The 14,552-nt window shown below is 57.8% G+C and overlaps 1 protein-coding gene across 1 annotated transcript in view; it reads right to left on the bottom strand.

Moving 5' to 3' along the window:
• The window catches only part of EFCC1 (EF-hand and coiled-coil domain containing 1), a 29,570-nt gene that overhangs the window by 14,020 nt on the left and 998 nt on the right, over positions 1–14,552 (bottom strand). The window contains exon 2 of the mRNA XM_070777010.1: positions 13,139–13,422. Coding sequence (XP_070633111.1) covers positions 13,139–13,422 — 284 coding nt within the window. The remainder of the gene's footprint in view (positions 1–13,138; positions 13,423–14,552) is intronic.

Genomic DNA, 14,552 nt, shown 5'->3' with positions numbered 1-14,552 from the left:
TCGCCGAACGCCTCCCGCGCAGGCCCTTGTGAGGGGCGGCGGGCCCTCACGCCCAGCAGACCCCAGTCCTCGTCCTGCCGGAGTGTCCCCTCCAGCTGCACACATCTGCGCACCACCCGGAGCCCCCCCGGACATCTTCCTCCTGCTGGAGGCGGTGGCCAGCTCTGGCCCCAGGCCCAGCCTCCGACACGGCCTGACAAGGGCCAGATGTTCCCGAGTTCTCCCTCCGGTCCTGGCAGCTCCCGGCTCCAGGCTGCCAGTGGATGGACCCTCCCTGGGTTCTGCAGAGCTGCCAAATCTGTCTCCTGCCCCAGGACCCTGGCGTGACCGTGGGACCCTCCACGACTGCCCCTGCCCCCAGCCCCCAGCTCAATCCCCTGTTCATCCGCCAGGAAACACCGATGGCCCTGAAATGAAATACGGCGCTTCTGAACACAGAGGGTCCTGCCTCCGCTCAGTGATCTGGGGGACCTTAGGCAGGACTCAGGTGAACAGGAGGGGTGTGTGTGTGTGTGTGTGTGTGTGTGTGTGGTTTTAACCTGAATTATTTAGTCTGCTGCTGCTGCTGCTGCTAAGTCACTTCAGTCATGTCCGACTCTGTGCGATCCCATAGACGGCAGCCCACCAGGCTCCGCCGTCCTGGGGATTCTCCAGGCAAGAACACTGGAGTGGGTTGCCATTTCCTCCTCCAGGGGATCTTCCTGACCCAGTTATTGAACTGGGTCTCCTGCATCGCAGGCAGATTCTTTACCACCCGAGCCATCAGGGGCTATCTCTTCAAATCCATTAAGTAAAAAAAGTGAGATGATTTAAGGGAAAATAGTAACTAAAGAAGAATAATACAGGTTTAATGCAGAGATGGCAAAAATTGACACAGATCCTTAGAGAGTGTCTGAACTTTGGCAAACGCCTGGAGAGCAGCACATCATGAGATCTGGGCACTGGTGGAGCCAGACCCTTGCCGTGCCCCTCAGCCACTCATTCTGTCCCCTCACAGCAGAGGACCCCACCTTCAACAAACTGCCACCCTCTTTTTATAATGGTTATTTTGGAAGATCCCAAAGCGAGCTGAATAAGGGATAGACCCTGTCTTTACATATACTTTGAAAAACCTTTGGGTGATGCTTTTGAACTGTGGTGTTGGAGAAGACTCTTGAGAATCCCTTGGACTGCAGGGAGATCCAACCAGTCCATCCTAAAGGAGATCAGTCCTGGGTGTTCGTTGGAAGGACTGATGGTGAAGCTGAAACTCCAATCCTTTGGCCACCTGATGCGAAGAGCTGACTCATTTGGAAAGACCCTGATGCTGGAAAAGATTGAAGGCAGGAGGAGAAGGGGACGACAGGATGAGATGGTTGGATGGCATCACCAACTTGATGGACATGAGTTTGAGTAATCTCCGGGAGTTGGTGATGGACAGGGAGGCCTGGCAGTACCAGTCCATGGGGTCGCAAAGAGCTGGACGTGACTGAGCAACTGAACTGATGCTTTGTGATTTAGAAGAGAGAGAAACGAATTTTACAGTACACATTTCAATATGTAAATAGTCAAGGTATAGAAAACTTTTAGATTATTAAACCTACTTAATAACGGCTTAGTTTGAATTTCGGCGAGGTAAGGTAATACTCAATCGGATGTTCGTGACACTCTTTCCCTAAGTTTGGCATTGATATAAGGGCTAGGGAAAGGGATTCAGATGGATGGATGGACAGATGGACACAGAGACAGATAGATATGCAGACTCCCTGGGACATGGAGTGACGAATGCAAGTGGACACAGGAGCTCCGTACCAGCTGGTTAAGCTTCACAAGTGTTATCATCTGTGATGTGTTTATAAAATGATGAGCAACCCTTGGAAAATTCCAAACAAACCATAACATAACCTTTCCTCAATTGACACAGCATTGCATCCTAAGACTCTGTGTATTAAAATTGTACAAAAAAAAAGTTGTGTTTATATGTAAAGCAGAGTTAGATTGTAGTCTCAGATAATTACAGTGAAAAGCATGTTTTTCGTGGGATGAACACCCAGCTGGGCATTTGGAAGCTATTTGGGGTACAAGGTAACCCTGGTGGGTGGTGTGGGACCTACCCAAAGGCCTGTGTCCCTGGGAACCACCCACACCCATCAAGTGCCAGGAACACCGCCCACCTGGTCATGGAGACGAACAGGCCCTCCGAATGAATGTCCAGGATGTCTCTGGTGGGGATGCTGCTCCCATGGAAACACCTTGTCCTCTAGGAACGACCCTCCAAGACCCCACACCCTAACTCCTGCAACCTGTGAATGTAGCGAGATGTCACTCCTGGGATGGTGTTACGTTATATGGGATAGCTGACCTTAAGCCTGGGTATTATCTCCACCTCATCACAGTTAAAAAACAGAAAACTGTCTTGGCTGGTGCAGAAGAGGAAGTCAGGGAGACGTGAAGTGTGAGGACTTGGGTCATTGCTGGCTGGAGGATGAGCAGGGCCATGGGAGGCGGTACGTAGAAAGGGACCCCTGCCAACAGCCAGCAACGGACGGGGATTATAGTCGTAAAACCATAAGGACCTGAATTCAACTCCCCTTGGGTGAGCTTGGAAACAGATTCTTCTCTTGAGTCCCAGGTCAGCAGCACCTTGATTTCAGCCTTGTGGGAGCCCAGGCAGAGAGACTAGGCAAGCCTGCCTGGACTTCTGGCCTGCAGAATGTGAGATCATAAATGGATGTTGTTTTGAGTGCCTAAGTTGGTGGTAATCTGTTACGGTTGCATAGAAACTAAATACAACGAACCAAACAGGCACACCCATCTGCCTCGTTGGCACAACCTCAGTTATTCCGTCAGACACTACGTGGCCAAGTGCCTCCAGACAGGAGACCTGACTGGTTTAAGCTGATCATGGCGATTCCTTCTTTTTGCCAAAGGTTTGTTTAGAAACAGGCATATGATGTGATCCTTGCCGGTGAGAAGTAAGACGATGTCTTCCAGGAGAATCTCTGGGAACAGAGGAGTTGAAGGAGGAAGTTATTTTTCTGTCTCTCAATGTGGCAGCGATGCCTGCGGCCATGGCAGCCATCCTGTGACCATGAGGGGCCTTTGCTGATAGACCAAGATGACAAGCTGAGGCAGACAGGGTGGGAAGCTGGAGAACTGGGTACCTGCAAACATCACTGAGCTGCTCTCCCTTGGGCTTCTCATGCAGGAGCGTCAGCCTTCCTGCGGTTTCAGCCGCTCTGAGCGGAGTTTTCTACTTGCAGCCTAAAGTATGGTCAGTGATAACAGCGTTGCTTGGGGGTTACACGAGGTTGCGTATGCGAGGCTGTCAGCGCGCTGCCTCGTGCCACCAGCGCACCGACACGGGGCTCTGTCCCCTCCTGCCTCAGCCCCTGCACGAGTCAGGCCTCAACCAGAGAAGGCGGGCCAGGACGGGATGCCCACCTATGTTCACGTCTGTACCTGCAGAGCTGTCTCAGAGCTTTACCACCAGGACGTGCCCCTGTGACTGGGAGACCAGCCCAGCAAGTCTGAAATCCAGAGGAGGGGCTCACAGGCGTCTGGAGCCCTGGATGCAGTGGAACCCCTCTGTTTCGGGGACACCTTCAGCCTCACTTAAAGGCCTGTCGAGTGATTAGATCGGCTTCACCCAGATTATCCAGGATCATCTGTCTCTCTTACTCCAGTGCAACTGGTTATGAACTTGAATTACATCTGCAAAACACCACGGCAACCGTGGGTTAGCGTTTGAATGACTTGCGCAGTACCCAAATGGCTCAGCAAGGTGGTCCAGTCGGAGACCATCGAACACCCCCGGATTCAGCTTTTTTCTGAGCTGGATGGAAAATGTCACTTGTGTTTGCTTCCCTCCCTGTGTTCGTCCCTCTGACCCCAGCGGCCCCTAAGCTTCAGGAAGCTCCCGGGCAGAGTGGACACTCGAGGCCTGGCTAGGAGTGGGGGCGCCAGGCGGCCGGAGGTCCCAGAGGCTCGCAGGCCGGCTGCCTTTCCTGAGCAAAGGCTCAGAGGAAGCAGAGACTCGCGTGTGCAAACACCAGAACAACAGGAGGAAGATGGGCTCAGCGGGGGACCGAGGAGGAAGAGCTAAAAATAAAGCCCGCAGAGTGGAGTGTGCAGACAGCGCTGGGGCCGGGGCGCCCTTCTCAACTGGCCCTTGTTTCTGCTCCCCTGCTGAACGCGGGGTGCTGTGTTTACTGGGGGCCAGGTGCAAGGGGGTGTCCGAGGAACCCCCCTCCAGTCCAGGCTGTTAATTCTGCTCTGTAATGCATCCGACAGATGCAGTGTGGCAGCCACTGTGTGTGCTGGAAACGGTGCACACAGTGGAGAGGCCCCACCTGTGGGAGCCTGCCTCCCTCGGGGCCACCCGGAACCAGCGAAGTCTGGAAATAAATGGAAGATGGGAAGAAATAAATGAAAGATGGGAAGGCCAGGGGCTATGAGAGATGACGGAGCAGAGGCCAGGGCCTCTGAAGATGTCATGGGATGTAGCTAAGACGGCTGGATGGATGTGAATTCATCAGGAGTGCCCCAGCGTGGTCAGGGTGCCTGAAGTAGGCAGGGAGAGGTTTGGGGTGTGAGGAACAGAGAGGCTGGCGCAGCTGCAGCTGTGTATGTGGGCAGAGTGGAGGACACTGGGGCCGGAGTGGGGGCCGCACCACCGTGACCACCGTCACGGCCAGAGGCAACTGACTGGTCTGGCAGTCAGGCCACCCGGGGCCTGGGAGGCTGCCCCTGGCCTGGGGAACCAATGACATGGTAGGCTTGTCACCCATCTGCATGCCTGAGGCCACCCGCCTGGCCTGCAACTGGAAAAGCAGGATTCCCGAACATGGGGTCACAAAGCACCCCAACATAACCCCAGAGGCACAGAGCTGAGGCTGTTCCCGGGCCCCACCCCGACGGAAGCAGGAGAGCCCGGGACTCCTGGGCCCCTGAGGACTGAGTCCCGCCTGGGCTGTGCCCTGACTGCCTGCGTGACCTTGGCCAGATCGCCATCCTTTTCCAAAGGACACATTTACTGCCCAGATTGTTGTTGTTCTGTCGCTAAGCGTGTCAGGCTCTGCAACCCCATGGACTGCAGCGCGCCAGGCCTCCCTGTCCATCACCAACTCCCGGAGCTTGCCCAAACTCATGTCCATTGAGTTGGTGATGCCATCCAATCATCTCCTCCTCTCTCGTCCCCTTCTCCACCTACCCTCAATCTTTCCCAGCATCAGGGTCTTTTCCAATGAATCAGTTCTTCACATCAGGTGGCCAAAGTATTAGAGTTTCAGCTTCAGCAACAGTCCTTCCAATGAATATACAGGACTGATTTCCTTTAGGATGGACTGGTTGGATCTCCTTGCAGTCCAAGGGACTCTCAAGAGTCTTCTCCAACACCACAGTTCAAAAGCATCCATTCTTCGGTGCTCAGCCTTCTTTATGGTTCAGCTCTCACATCTGTACGTGACTACTGCATACATTGGCTTTAATCAAGACCCTTCTCCTGGCAGGAGCCCACCACCCAGACCCTAGGCTGTCAGTGGAAGTGTGGGCCCAGGCTGTGCCCTGAGGAAATCTAGCTGGGGACACGCATTTGCCTGGGGGTAGACGTCTCTGGGGGACACCGTCCATCAAACAGCTCAGCAGGCTGTCGCCGGCTCCTCCCCCTCGCTGTCTCTGCTCGTCCCCGCTCCCTGCCCGTGGGCCGTGCCCGGGCTGCTGCTCTCACTTGGCCGTGCACGTGTGGCTTTGGGGGCAGGCCTTGCTCTTCTGGGTAGAAGAGGACAGATGTCCGCCTGCCTTCTGCCTTTAATAGTGTGGTGACGGCCACATGTCTGAGGGACATCTCTGCAGATGCATCACACGACCACTGGAAAAACCAGAGCTTTGACCAGACGGACCTTTGTTGGCAAAGTAACGTCTCAGCTTTTTAATATGCTGTCTAGGTTGGTCATGCTTTTCTTCCAAGGAGCAAGTGTCTTTTGACTTCATGGCTGCAGTCACCATCCGCAGTGATTTTGGAGCCCAAGGAAATAAAGTCTCTCACTGTTTCCATTGTTTCCTCATCTATTTCCCATGAAGTGTTGGGACCGGGTGCCATGATCTTAGTTTTCTGAATGTTGAGCTTTAAGCCAACTTTTCACTCTTCTCTTTCACTTTCATTAAGAGGCTCTTCAGTTCTTCTTCACTTTCTGCCATAAGGGTGGTGTCATCTGCGTATCTGAGGTTATTGATATTTCTCCTGGCATTCTTGATTCCAGCTTGTGCTTTACCCAGCCCAGCATTTCGCATGATGTACTCTGCATAGAAGTTAAATAAGCAGTCTGATAACCCCCAACTTGGGGCCTCCCTAGTGGCTCAGACTGTAAAGAATCTGCTTGCAATGCAGAGACCTGGCTTTGATCCCTGGGTCAGGAAGATCCCCTGGAGGAGAAAATGGCAACCCATTCCAGGATTCTTGCCTGGAGAATCCCGTGGACAGAGGAGCCTGGCGGGCTACAGTCCATGGGGTCGCCATGAGTTGGACTGGAGTGAGCAACTGACACTTCCACACTTTCACTTAACCGCCCACTGAGGGCTTCCTGTGCTCCAGCAGGACCCCCGGAGTCAGGAGGAGCCGGTCGCCTGACCGCCGCCTCCTCAGCCTGTGCCCAGTGGGACCCTTTGCTGAGCTCGGCTCCCAGGGTCTGTGACTGTGAACGTGACTGTGTGTGAGTCCCGAGGCATGGTGTGCACTCCCCTGACCCCCGAGGCCCCGGCTCAGCATCCGGCCCGTGTTGCCCTGACACCCACGGGTCATCGGAGCGCTCTGCTGGCACCGGGGTGACACCCGCTCTCCGACCCAGCGTGACGGGAAGACACCAAGACTCACTCTGGGTGACCCCTTGCCGGCTCCTCCACCCAGAGGAAGGTTCCCCTTGTCCAGGCTTCCGCCGCCTCCCGCTCTCCTGTCTGTTTTACCCTGCAGAGGAAGCGTCTCAGGCCGGAGAGGCTCCACCCAGCTCCGGGTGAGCCCTCGGCATGTGGGCTGGTGGCCCGTCCCTTCTCGGGCGGTGCACCCAGAAACAGCACCCTCACCAGCCTCGCCTCGTGTCCCTGGTCTGCCCGTCTCTCTCCAGCGCCCTCACCGGCCTCGCCTCGTGTCCCCCGTCTGCCCGTCTCTCTCCACAGCCTGAAGGGGCGCCGTGCAGCTCAGAGCAGCCACTTCGCTCCCTGTTTGTCTTGCTCGTTCTCTGGGGGCAAAGGCCTCGTGCCTCAGCCCGGCGCTCAGGGCCTTTCACCACCCCCACCCGCGCTCCCAGCACCCTCTCTGCCACTTCCCACCTCACACCCGCCAGCCAGTCTGTCTCTGCTCCCTTGAGGCACCGAGCCTTTGTTTGCACTCACAGTGACCTGAATCTGCCGTGCCTGAGAAAACTCCTGTTCATCCTTCAGCACCCAGCTCGAGTGACGGCTTTCCCCCAGAGATGCCCCGGCCAGCATCACGCATGCCTCCTCTGTGCTTGCCCACACTCGGCAACTCCGGCAGGCCCCTGACACTCAGTGGACATTGCCCATTGCCCGTGGAGGTCCCCAGCACAGCGGGCTCTCCGGGGCCAGACTCTGTCCAGGCCCGGCCTCCGGTTCCTGTCAACAACACCGACTCCCATTACCATTACTGTTTATGGGGGATGCTGTGAGAAGGGACAGATACAAAAGTCATCTTCGACTTTATCAAGGATCTTCTCAGCCCTCAGCAGCACTCCAGGTGCTTCCTATGTATCGGCACCTTATCTTCAAATTCCCTGTGAAGCAGGTGTCAGAATAGTTACTCTTCTTGCCCTGTTTTACCGATGACGATACGGAGGCTCGCAGCGGCAAGAATGATGCACACAGGTCAGCACCCCAGAGCTGCACCCCCAGTCTGCAGCGCCCTGCCCCCACCTCACTGAGGGCGCGGGGTCCCACCCCCACTTCACAGCGAGGAAAGGGAGGCTCACAGAGGGCAGGGAGCAGCTCAAGGGCCCGTGTAAGCGTCTGGGAAAGCTGGGATTCAAGTCTAGGCCCAGCTGGGCCTCCCAAGCCTGCCCCCCAGCCCTGAAACCCCTCTGCGGCTCGGCCCGGGGTGGTCCGGTGGGGCAGGCGCCAGGCCAGCACTGGCCTTTGTGAGCTGGGGTATTGTCCCCGGGAAAGGCCTTGGTTCCCACGAGCGGCCACCCACACGCTGGTTTCTCAGGATACTGGGAGCTGCATCCCCCCTCTGCCCCAGATGGCCCCCTGCCCTGCTGCAGGCCCCCCACCCGTCTGCCTCCCTCCTGACCCCCTGACGTTGCCCCCAAGCCCCCCAGGCCCAGCTGCCCTGGTTGGGCGGGAGGGAGAAAGGCAGTGGCCCGCAAAGCCCTCATCTTTGTGGAGGGCGGCCCAGTGGGCGGCCCCTGCCTCCCTCCGTCTCCACCCCACACCCCAGTCTTTTCATCCTTCCCGGCAAACACAACAAAGCCACAGAGGAGGCCGGGTGGCCCTTTCTTCAGCTCCAGCTGAGCTGGCTTTTTGGTCTCTTTCTGAAGGCGGAGCGCACCCCCCTCCCCCTGCCCAGCAGTGCCAGCCCCAGGCTGCCTGGCCAGGTGTCTTAAAGGGCCAGCTTCTCCTCGACAGCGCAGGGCAGGGGCAGCGGGCAGACAGGTGGCTGAGACTCGAGGCTTCGAGAGAATCCGCGGTCACCGAGTGGTGGGCGGCTCCGCTGGAAGCAGGGTCAGGCCCCGGGACGGCTCGGCGCCCGCCCGGCACTGGACGCCCACGCCCTTGCTGCTGAGACGTTCCCGAGGCTGCTTCCGTCCACACGCCCGTTGGTCCCGACACTTGCTCATTCATCGTCTTCCTCGGGGCCCTGGGCTGGGTGCTGGCCTAAGAACCTCAAGCCGTCCTGCTTCCTCGCAGGGTTCACGGGCTGGGCCCGGAGACCGGTTATAAGCCCATCCTTATTGGGCTGATTGGCCCGTCCTCCCTGCAACTTTTGAGGCACAGGACAGGGAGGTCGGGGAGGATGCAGAGTGCCCCAAACACCGCGAAGCGTTCAGCGGCCTGGAAGAGCGACTCTGGGGTGTGTGTTATTCAACATTTCTGGGATGTGCACTTCTGTGATTCTCCTGGGAGGAGCTCAGACCCAGAGTTCGGCAGGGTTCACTGTGGGTACATGTACGTTCGGTAGGTCAGTCACCATGGTTTGGCCAGTCAGAGCATCACATGATCCTGACTCCTGGTGGGTTCAGGGATGAACATGCTTCCAAGTTGGTCCATTGAGGCTCAGCCTGGCACTTCAGCAGGCTAACTCAGACAGGAGATGCTCTTTCTACTGGACTTGGAGCTTTGTAGATGTCAATGCCTCAAACGCCTGGGAGTGAAGCCCAGAGCTTCCGTATCCTGGTGACATTGAGTACCTAGATCCAGCCATGCCTGAAGCTGGCATCGCCTAAACTTCAGTAAAAGCCAGCTTCTTTTTTAAGGGAGTCAGGCTTTCTGGCACTCATTAAGAGAACTGGCTGATGGAAAGAGACGAGGAGAGAAAGCTGGAAAACGTTTGGGGATAGCTTGGGAGGAGTGAGAGGGAAACGCTGTATCCAGATGGAGGGCTAAACGGCATCGTATAAATCATGGTGTTAAACATTCCGTGTGAAACTGCATCACTGCGTCGTAACCCGCGTCTTCCCCCCAGGATCATCAGTCGTGCTTGCTCTGCTCACACGAGTGCCGTGGGGAGGGACTCTCTTGTGGGATTTGGAGGAGCCGAGTCTGCTGTCTGGGACAAGTGAGCCTGAGGAGGGCAGCTGTGGGCAGCAGGAGCCCCGAGGTTGACGGGGCCGTGATGGGCCCCGAAGTCCTTCTCTGCGGGTGGGCCGGCCGGCTGAGCTCCAGGAGGCTGTGGACTGCGTTGATGTGCTGGATTCCTGTGTGAGATCCAGGACCCTCATGGTTCCGCAAGCAGCGGTCGCTCCCTTGGGACCCTGTGCACAAAGCACAAGTGTGTCCCCGTCTGCAAGTTCATGGCCTGCTCTGCTCGGCCCCAGGGACCCTCAGAGGGCAGTGGGCATGCCCGTGTCCGTTCTGTGTGCCCAACGTATCCGCACAGGGCTTTGTCCGTGGAAGGTGGTTAGGAAATGTGGGACGAATACATGAGTGTCTCCAATGGCTCAAATACCTCCTGTCTGTTCTCCTGGGTTCCTAGTCAAGACGGTGGACGGAGGTGCTCTGGGAAGTGCCCTGTCTATCTTCAAAAACACAGAGTGCTGGAGAATGCAGAGCCAAGGTCACAGATTAGAAGGTAAGATGCCCCGCTTGTGTGCAGAGCGGGAGGTGGCGCTGAAATGCCCCCGAGGGGTCAGGACTGGGGGTCTGAGGCCCAGGTGGCACAGGGGCCGTCTCATCCACGGTCAGAGGCGAGAAAACCCCACCAACTGCTTCGGGATGCTGCCCAAGGTGTGGGGCCCAGTTTCTCACCAGCTGTGCAGTGAGAAGCCCTGAGCTAAGAAACGCGTCTAGAAAGCAGCCCAGAGTCAGGCCCTGGTGAGGGCAGAGAGGGGACACCTTCCCACTGCGATCAGGGGACCCTCCAGGGTCCTGACTTCTATCAAAGCTGGGCTCAGGGCAGCCATCCCCATCATGACGGGGAGAACTGGACGGGCTGGGGTTACAGCAACGCCAGAGAGATGAGAGGGGGCGGCTTCCCTGAGAGACAGGGCAAGGCCTGGGAAGGGAGGTGAAGGCCTGACTTCGAGAAAGAACTCAGAGCAGTTCCTCCTGAGGAGGGGCTTTGCAGGGGAAGGAGTCTGGGATGGAGTCGGGAAGCTCAGCTGAGTCCTGGGTCCCTCGAGCTTGGTTTTGTGACTAGTGTTCTTGGCTGTTCTGTCCCCTTCCCTTTCCTTTCTTCAAAGACAGAGAGCGTTGGGGGCACGTCAGCCTGCAAATCTGCAAACTCTGACTAGAGAAGACAGACAGAGGAGGCCTGCTCCGGGGCTGGGCCAGGCTTAGGGCCGGGAAGTAAGTGGCGGCCACCACCTCACCACCACAGGAGGGCCACTGTCTGCCCTGGTTTCCTCATTCACTGGGCGTAGCCTTTGGAGCCTCTGCAGTATCTGCTCTCTTTTCCCTTCCTAAGGTGGTGGTTTGCTAAGTCATGTCCAACTCTTGCGACCCCATGGACTGTAGCCCACCAGGTTCCTCTGTCAGTGGAATTCTCCAGGCAAGAATATGGGAGTGGGTTGCCATTTCCTTCTCCAGGGGATCTTCCTGACCCAGGGATAGAACCAGGAGTCCCAGTTTTGTTTCAGATATCAGTATTACCTGACTCTCTTGCAGGTAGAGGCAGCCACATGATGCAGTTCTGGCCAAGTGGAAGGAGGTACAAGTTCCAGAGGGAGAAGCGGGGTTGGGAGGGCTCTCCCTGAATATCAAGGCAAAGCTCACTAGCAGAAACCCTTCTTGCCCTCAATGTCACTGGCCCGTCTCGTGCCTGGATAGCAGACATGGGGTCTGGAGCCGCAGCAGCCATCTTGTAACCATGAGCCAACAGCAGGGAAGGTGAGTGGAAATAAAGAAAGAACACGGGCTGTGGGGCAGACAGACCTTCCTTCTCCGCTTTCCGGCCGTGTGGCCCTGGGTATGTCACTTAACTTCTCAGAACCTCACTTCCCACAGTTTATAAGATGGGGCAGAACCGCTCCCTTGCACAGTCTTGAGATGATTAACTTATGCATTGGCTGTGGATCCACGTTTTGCCCTGTAAAGAGCTATATGAATGTTTGGAGTTACTTTTACAACCATGCTGTAAAGGACAGTTACTTTTGGTCAAAAGAAAGAAGAGACCCTTTACTTCTCTTCTTGGAGAAAGATCCAAGGCTGGACACGGGCCTTAAGCCAACTGGCCCTGCTCCCCAGCTGATCAGCTCTGCAAACAGGAAGTGACCGTCCAAACATTTGGAGCTGCAGGAGGCTAGCCCAGAGTGGGCCTCTTCCCTCCAGCATTATGCTTTTTCATGTCCCCACTGAGAGCACCTCAGAACTCAAGGACACGGTCCGCCCGGTGAGGAACTAGGTTCAAAGCCACCCCTTCTGGCTGCCCCGCCCGCCAGTCCGGGCCAGACCAGCTTCCTTTCGCGCTGGAGGCGGACAGCAGCCCCAGTGAAGCCTCCACGGCTTCATGCTGTCCCGAGGGAAAGGCTGACGTCCTCGCCGTGACCTTGGTTGGCCCGGTCCCTGCCCGCCTCTCCCGCTCCACGCCTCCAGCTGCTCTTCGTTTCTGGCCGGGGCCCAGGTCCCTCCTGCCTGTGCGCTTTCCGTTTTCTGGAGCACTGTCCCCTCCTCCTGTCCCTGGCCCATCTCGCATCTCGCCAGGTAACCCCGCCCCCAGCGCCCTCCTTCTCTCTCAGGTCTTCCGGTGCCGCGCAGGGCAAGGATTCCAGAACGTCGGTTCACAGTGCCCGCCTGCCCCCCACACCACCCCCCTCAGCCTCACACAGCTGCTGCACAGAGCCGCTGCTCAGTACCTGGGGGAGGCAACCCGGGCGCCTTGGAATTTGAAACGGTGGGAGCTCTGTTCACTGAGCACCTAAATGAACCAGGCAGGGCCTCATGGCATCTTCACAGCCACGAGGGTAGGCAGGAACCGCAGTCTCCATTCCACCCAAGAGGAAACAGGGACTCGGAGGGGGCCAGTGACTTTCCCAAGGTGTCACGTCGTCAGAGGTCCTGCCAGGATTTGAACCTTGGTTCCAAGCCCAGTGTCCCGCCTTGGTGGGCCTAGCACAAGGAGTCCGGCCCGTCTGTTTCCTCACCTGGAGAAGGGGGACATCATGGTACCTGCCTCCCAGGGCTGGTGGCTGGGAGGACTCAGTGAGTTAAATCACCTGAGTGCTCAGAGGCCGGCCCATCTTAGGTGCTCAGGAACTCTCAGCTGTTACCATCATAGTACCGCACTGATCAGTCAAAACAAACATGAATAAACATGTCCTATTACCTGCCCATCCCATGACTAGGCAAATACAGGGACTTGATGGGTGAACCTGACCATGGATGGATGGATGAGTGGATCCATGAACACGTGAACAACAGGGAACCATGAGAACGAGTGGGGAAGAGGAAAGCCCGGAGAACGGGAGGAGATTCCCGACCCCAGCCCCCCGCTCACCTGTAGCGCCGCAGCTCGCCCTCCAGCAGCCGCAGCCCGCGCTGCAGGCCGGGCATCTGGCGCGCCAGCGCCTCGAGCTCGCGGACGCGCCCCAGGCTGCGGAGCACCGCCGCCCGGGCCTCCTCCGCGCGCCGCCGCACCTCGGCCTGGCCCCGGCGCAGCCGCCCCGCTTGGGCCTCGGCCGCCGCCAGCGCGCCCCGCGCCTGCCGCAGCTCCCGCGCCGCCGCCTCGGGCTCGCCGCGCGCCGCCTCCTGGGCGCCCGCCTGGCTCTTCCAGAGGCCGACCTGCCGGGACAGGGCGGCAGGGCGGGTGGTAAGCGCCTCGCGCGGGACCCCGACCCGGCCCAGAGCGCGAGAGCAAACCCACCGGGGCCATGTGAGCTCGCCCTAACTCTGCTAAGACGGGAGCTCGCGTCCCGTGGTAACGGGTGCCCCCGGGTAATGGACGCGGGCGAGCGAGGCTCGAAGCTCGCGCTCTGTTCTTTGCGCGGTTCCAGGGAGTCCCCAGACTCTTCTCCACCCACCTCCTGCCCCTGGGGCACTCCGCCTCCAGCCCACAGAGGTGGTCCTCTCTGCCTGGCCTCAGGTGCATCTTCCCGGCCCTGCCCACTCCTAGCTGCTAGGCAGCGGCTCCTTAAGGGCGAGGTTTCCTTCTGCTGTTTATGGCTGTGCCTTCAGGCGCCTAAAATAGGCCTGGCACACAGTAGGTGTTCAGTAAAGACTTAAAGAAGGGAGAAGGAAAATGGCAACCTACTCCGATATTCTTGCCTGGAGAATCCTGTGGACAGTGGAGCCTGGAGGGCTGCTGTCCATAGAGTCGCACAGAGTCGGACATGACTGAAGCGACTTAGCAGCAGCAGCAGCAAAGCCTTAAAGAACGAATGATCCTGGACGATCGATCTTGGAGTAACTTCCCACCCCAGGCTTTGCTTCTGGGATGCCCGCGGGCGCGGCCCTTGCCTTGGCCACTAAAATCTGCCCCTGGACCCTGGGCGCTTCTGGGCCTCTCCCTACCCCTCGGGGCTGTGCCCGGGCACGTGGGGAGCAGGCAGCTCCCTCAGAGGCTGTTCTGGGCCTCGTCTGATCCCGCACCTCTTGTCGTGCCCTTTGGCACAAGGCTGGTGCTCAAGTGCTTGCTGACTGAATCGCAGACGCTGCCCTGGGTCTGTGCCTCTCTCGGCACCTGGCCCCCACAGCGCTGTGGGGTGTGACACGGTGTGACACGGTGTGACACTATTTAGCACCGGGGACGGAGGCCAGGCCCCGAGGCAGGCCCTGCAATGTCTGTTGAGCGACTGCACAGAGCTGCCGGTAGGCCCCTTTAGGCAGGGAGCTCCTAAAGGGCGGGACAGAGTCTTCCTCACACCTTATCTCCTAGGCCTCCCCGAAGCCTCTAGAGGCCTATGTGAGCCCGT

This window comes from Bos indicus, chromosome 22 (assembly GCF_029378745.1).
Source record: "Bos indicus isolate NIAB-ARS_2022 breed Sahiwal x Tharparkar chromosome 22, NIAB-ARS_B.indTharparkar_mat_pri_1.0, whole genome shotgun sequence".
Taxonomy (NCBI): Eukaryota; Metazoa; Chordata; class Mammalia; order Artiodactyla; family Bovidae; genus Bos; species Bos indicus.
The sequence above is the reverse complement of the archived record's forward strand: the minus strand, read 5'-3'. Positions and strand labels throughout refer to the sequence as shown.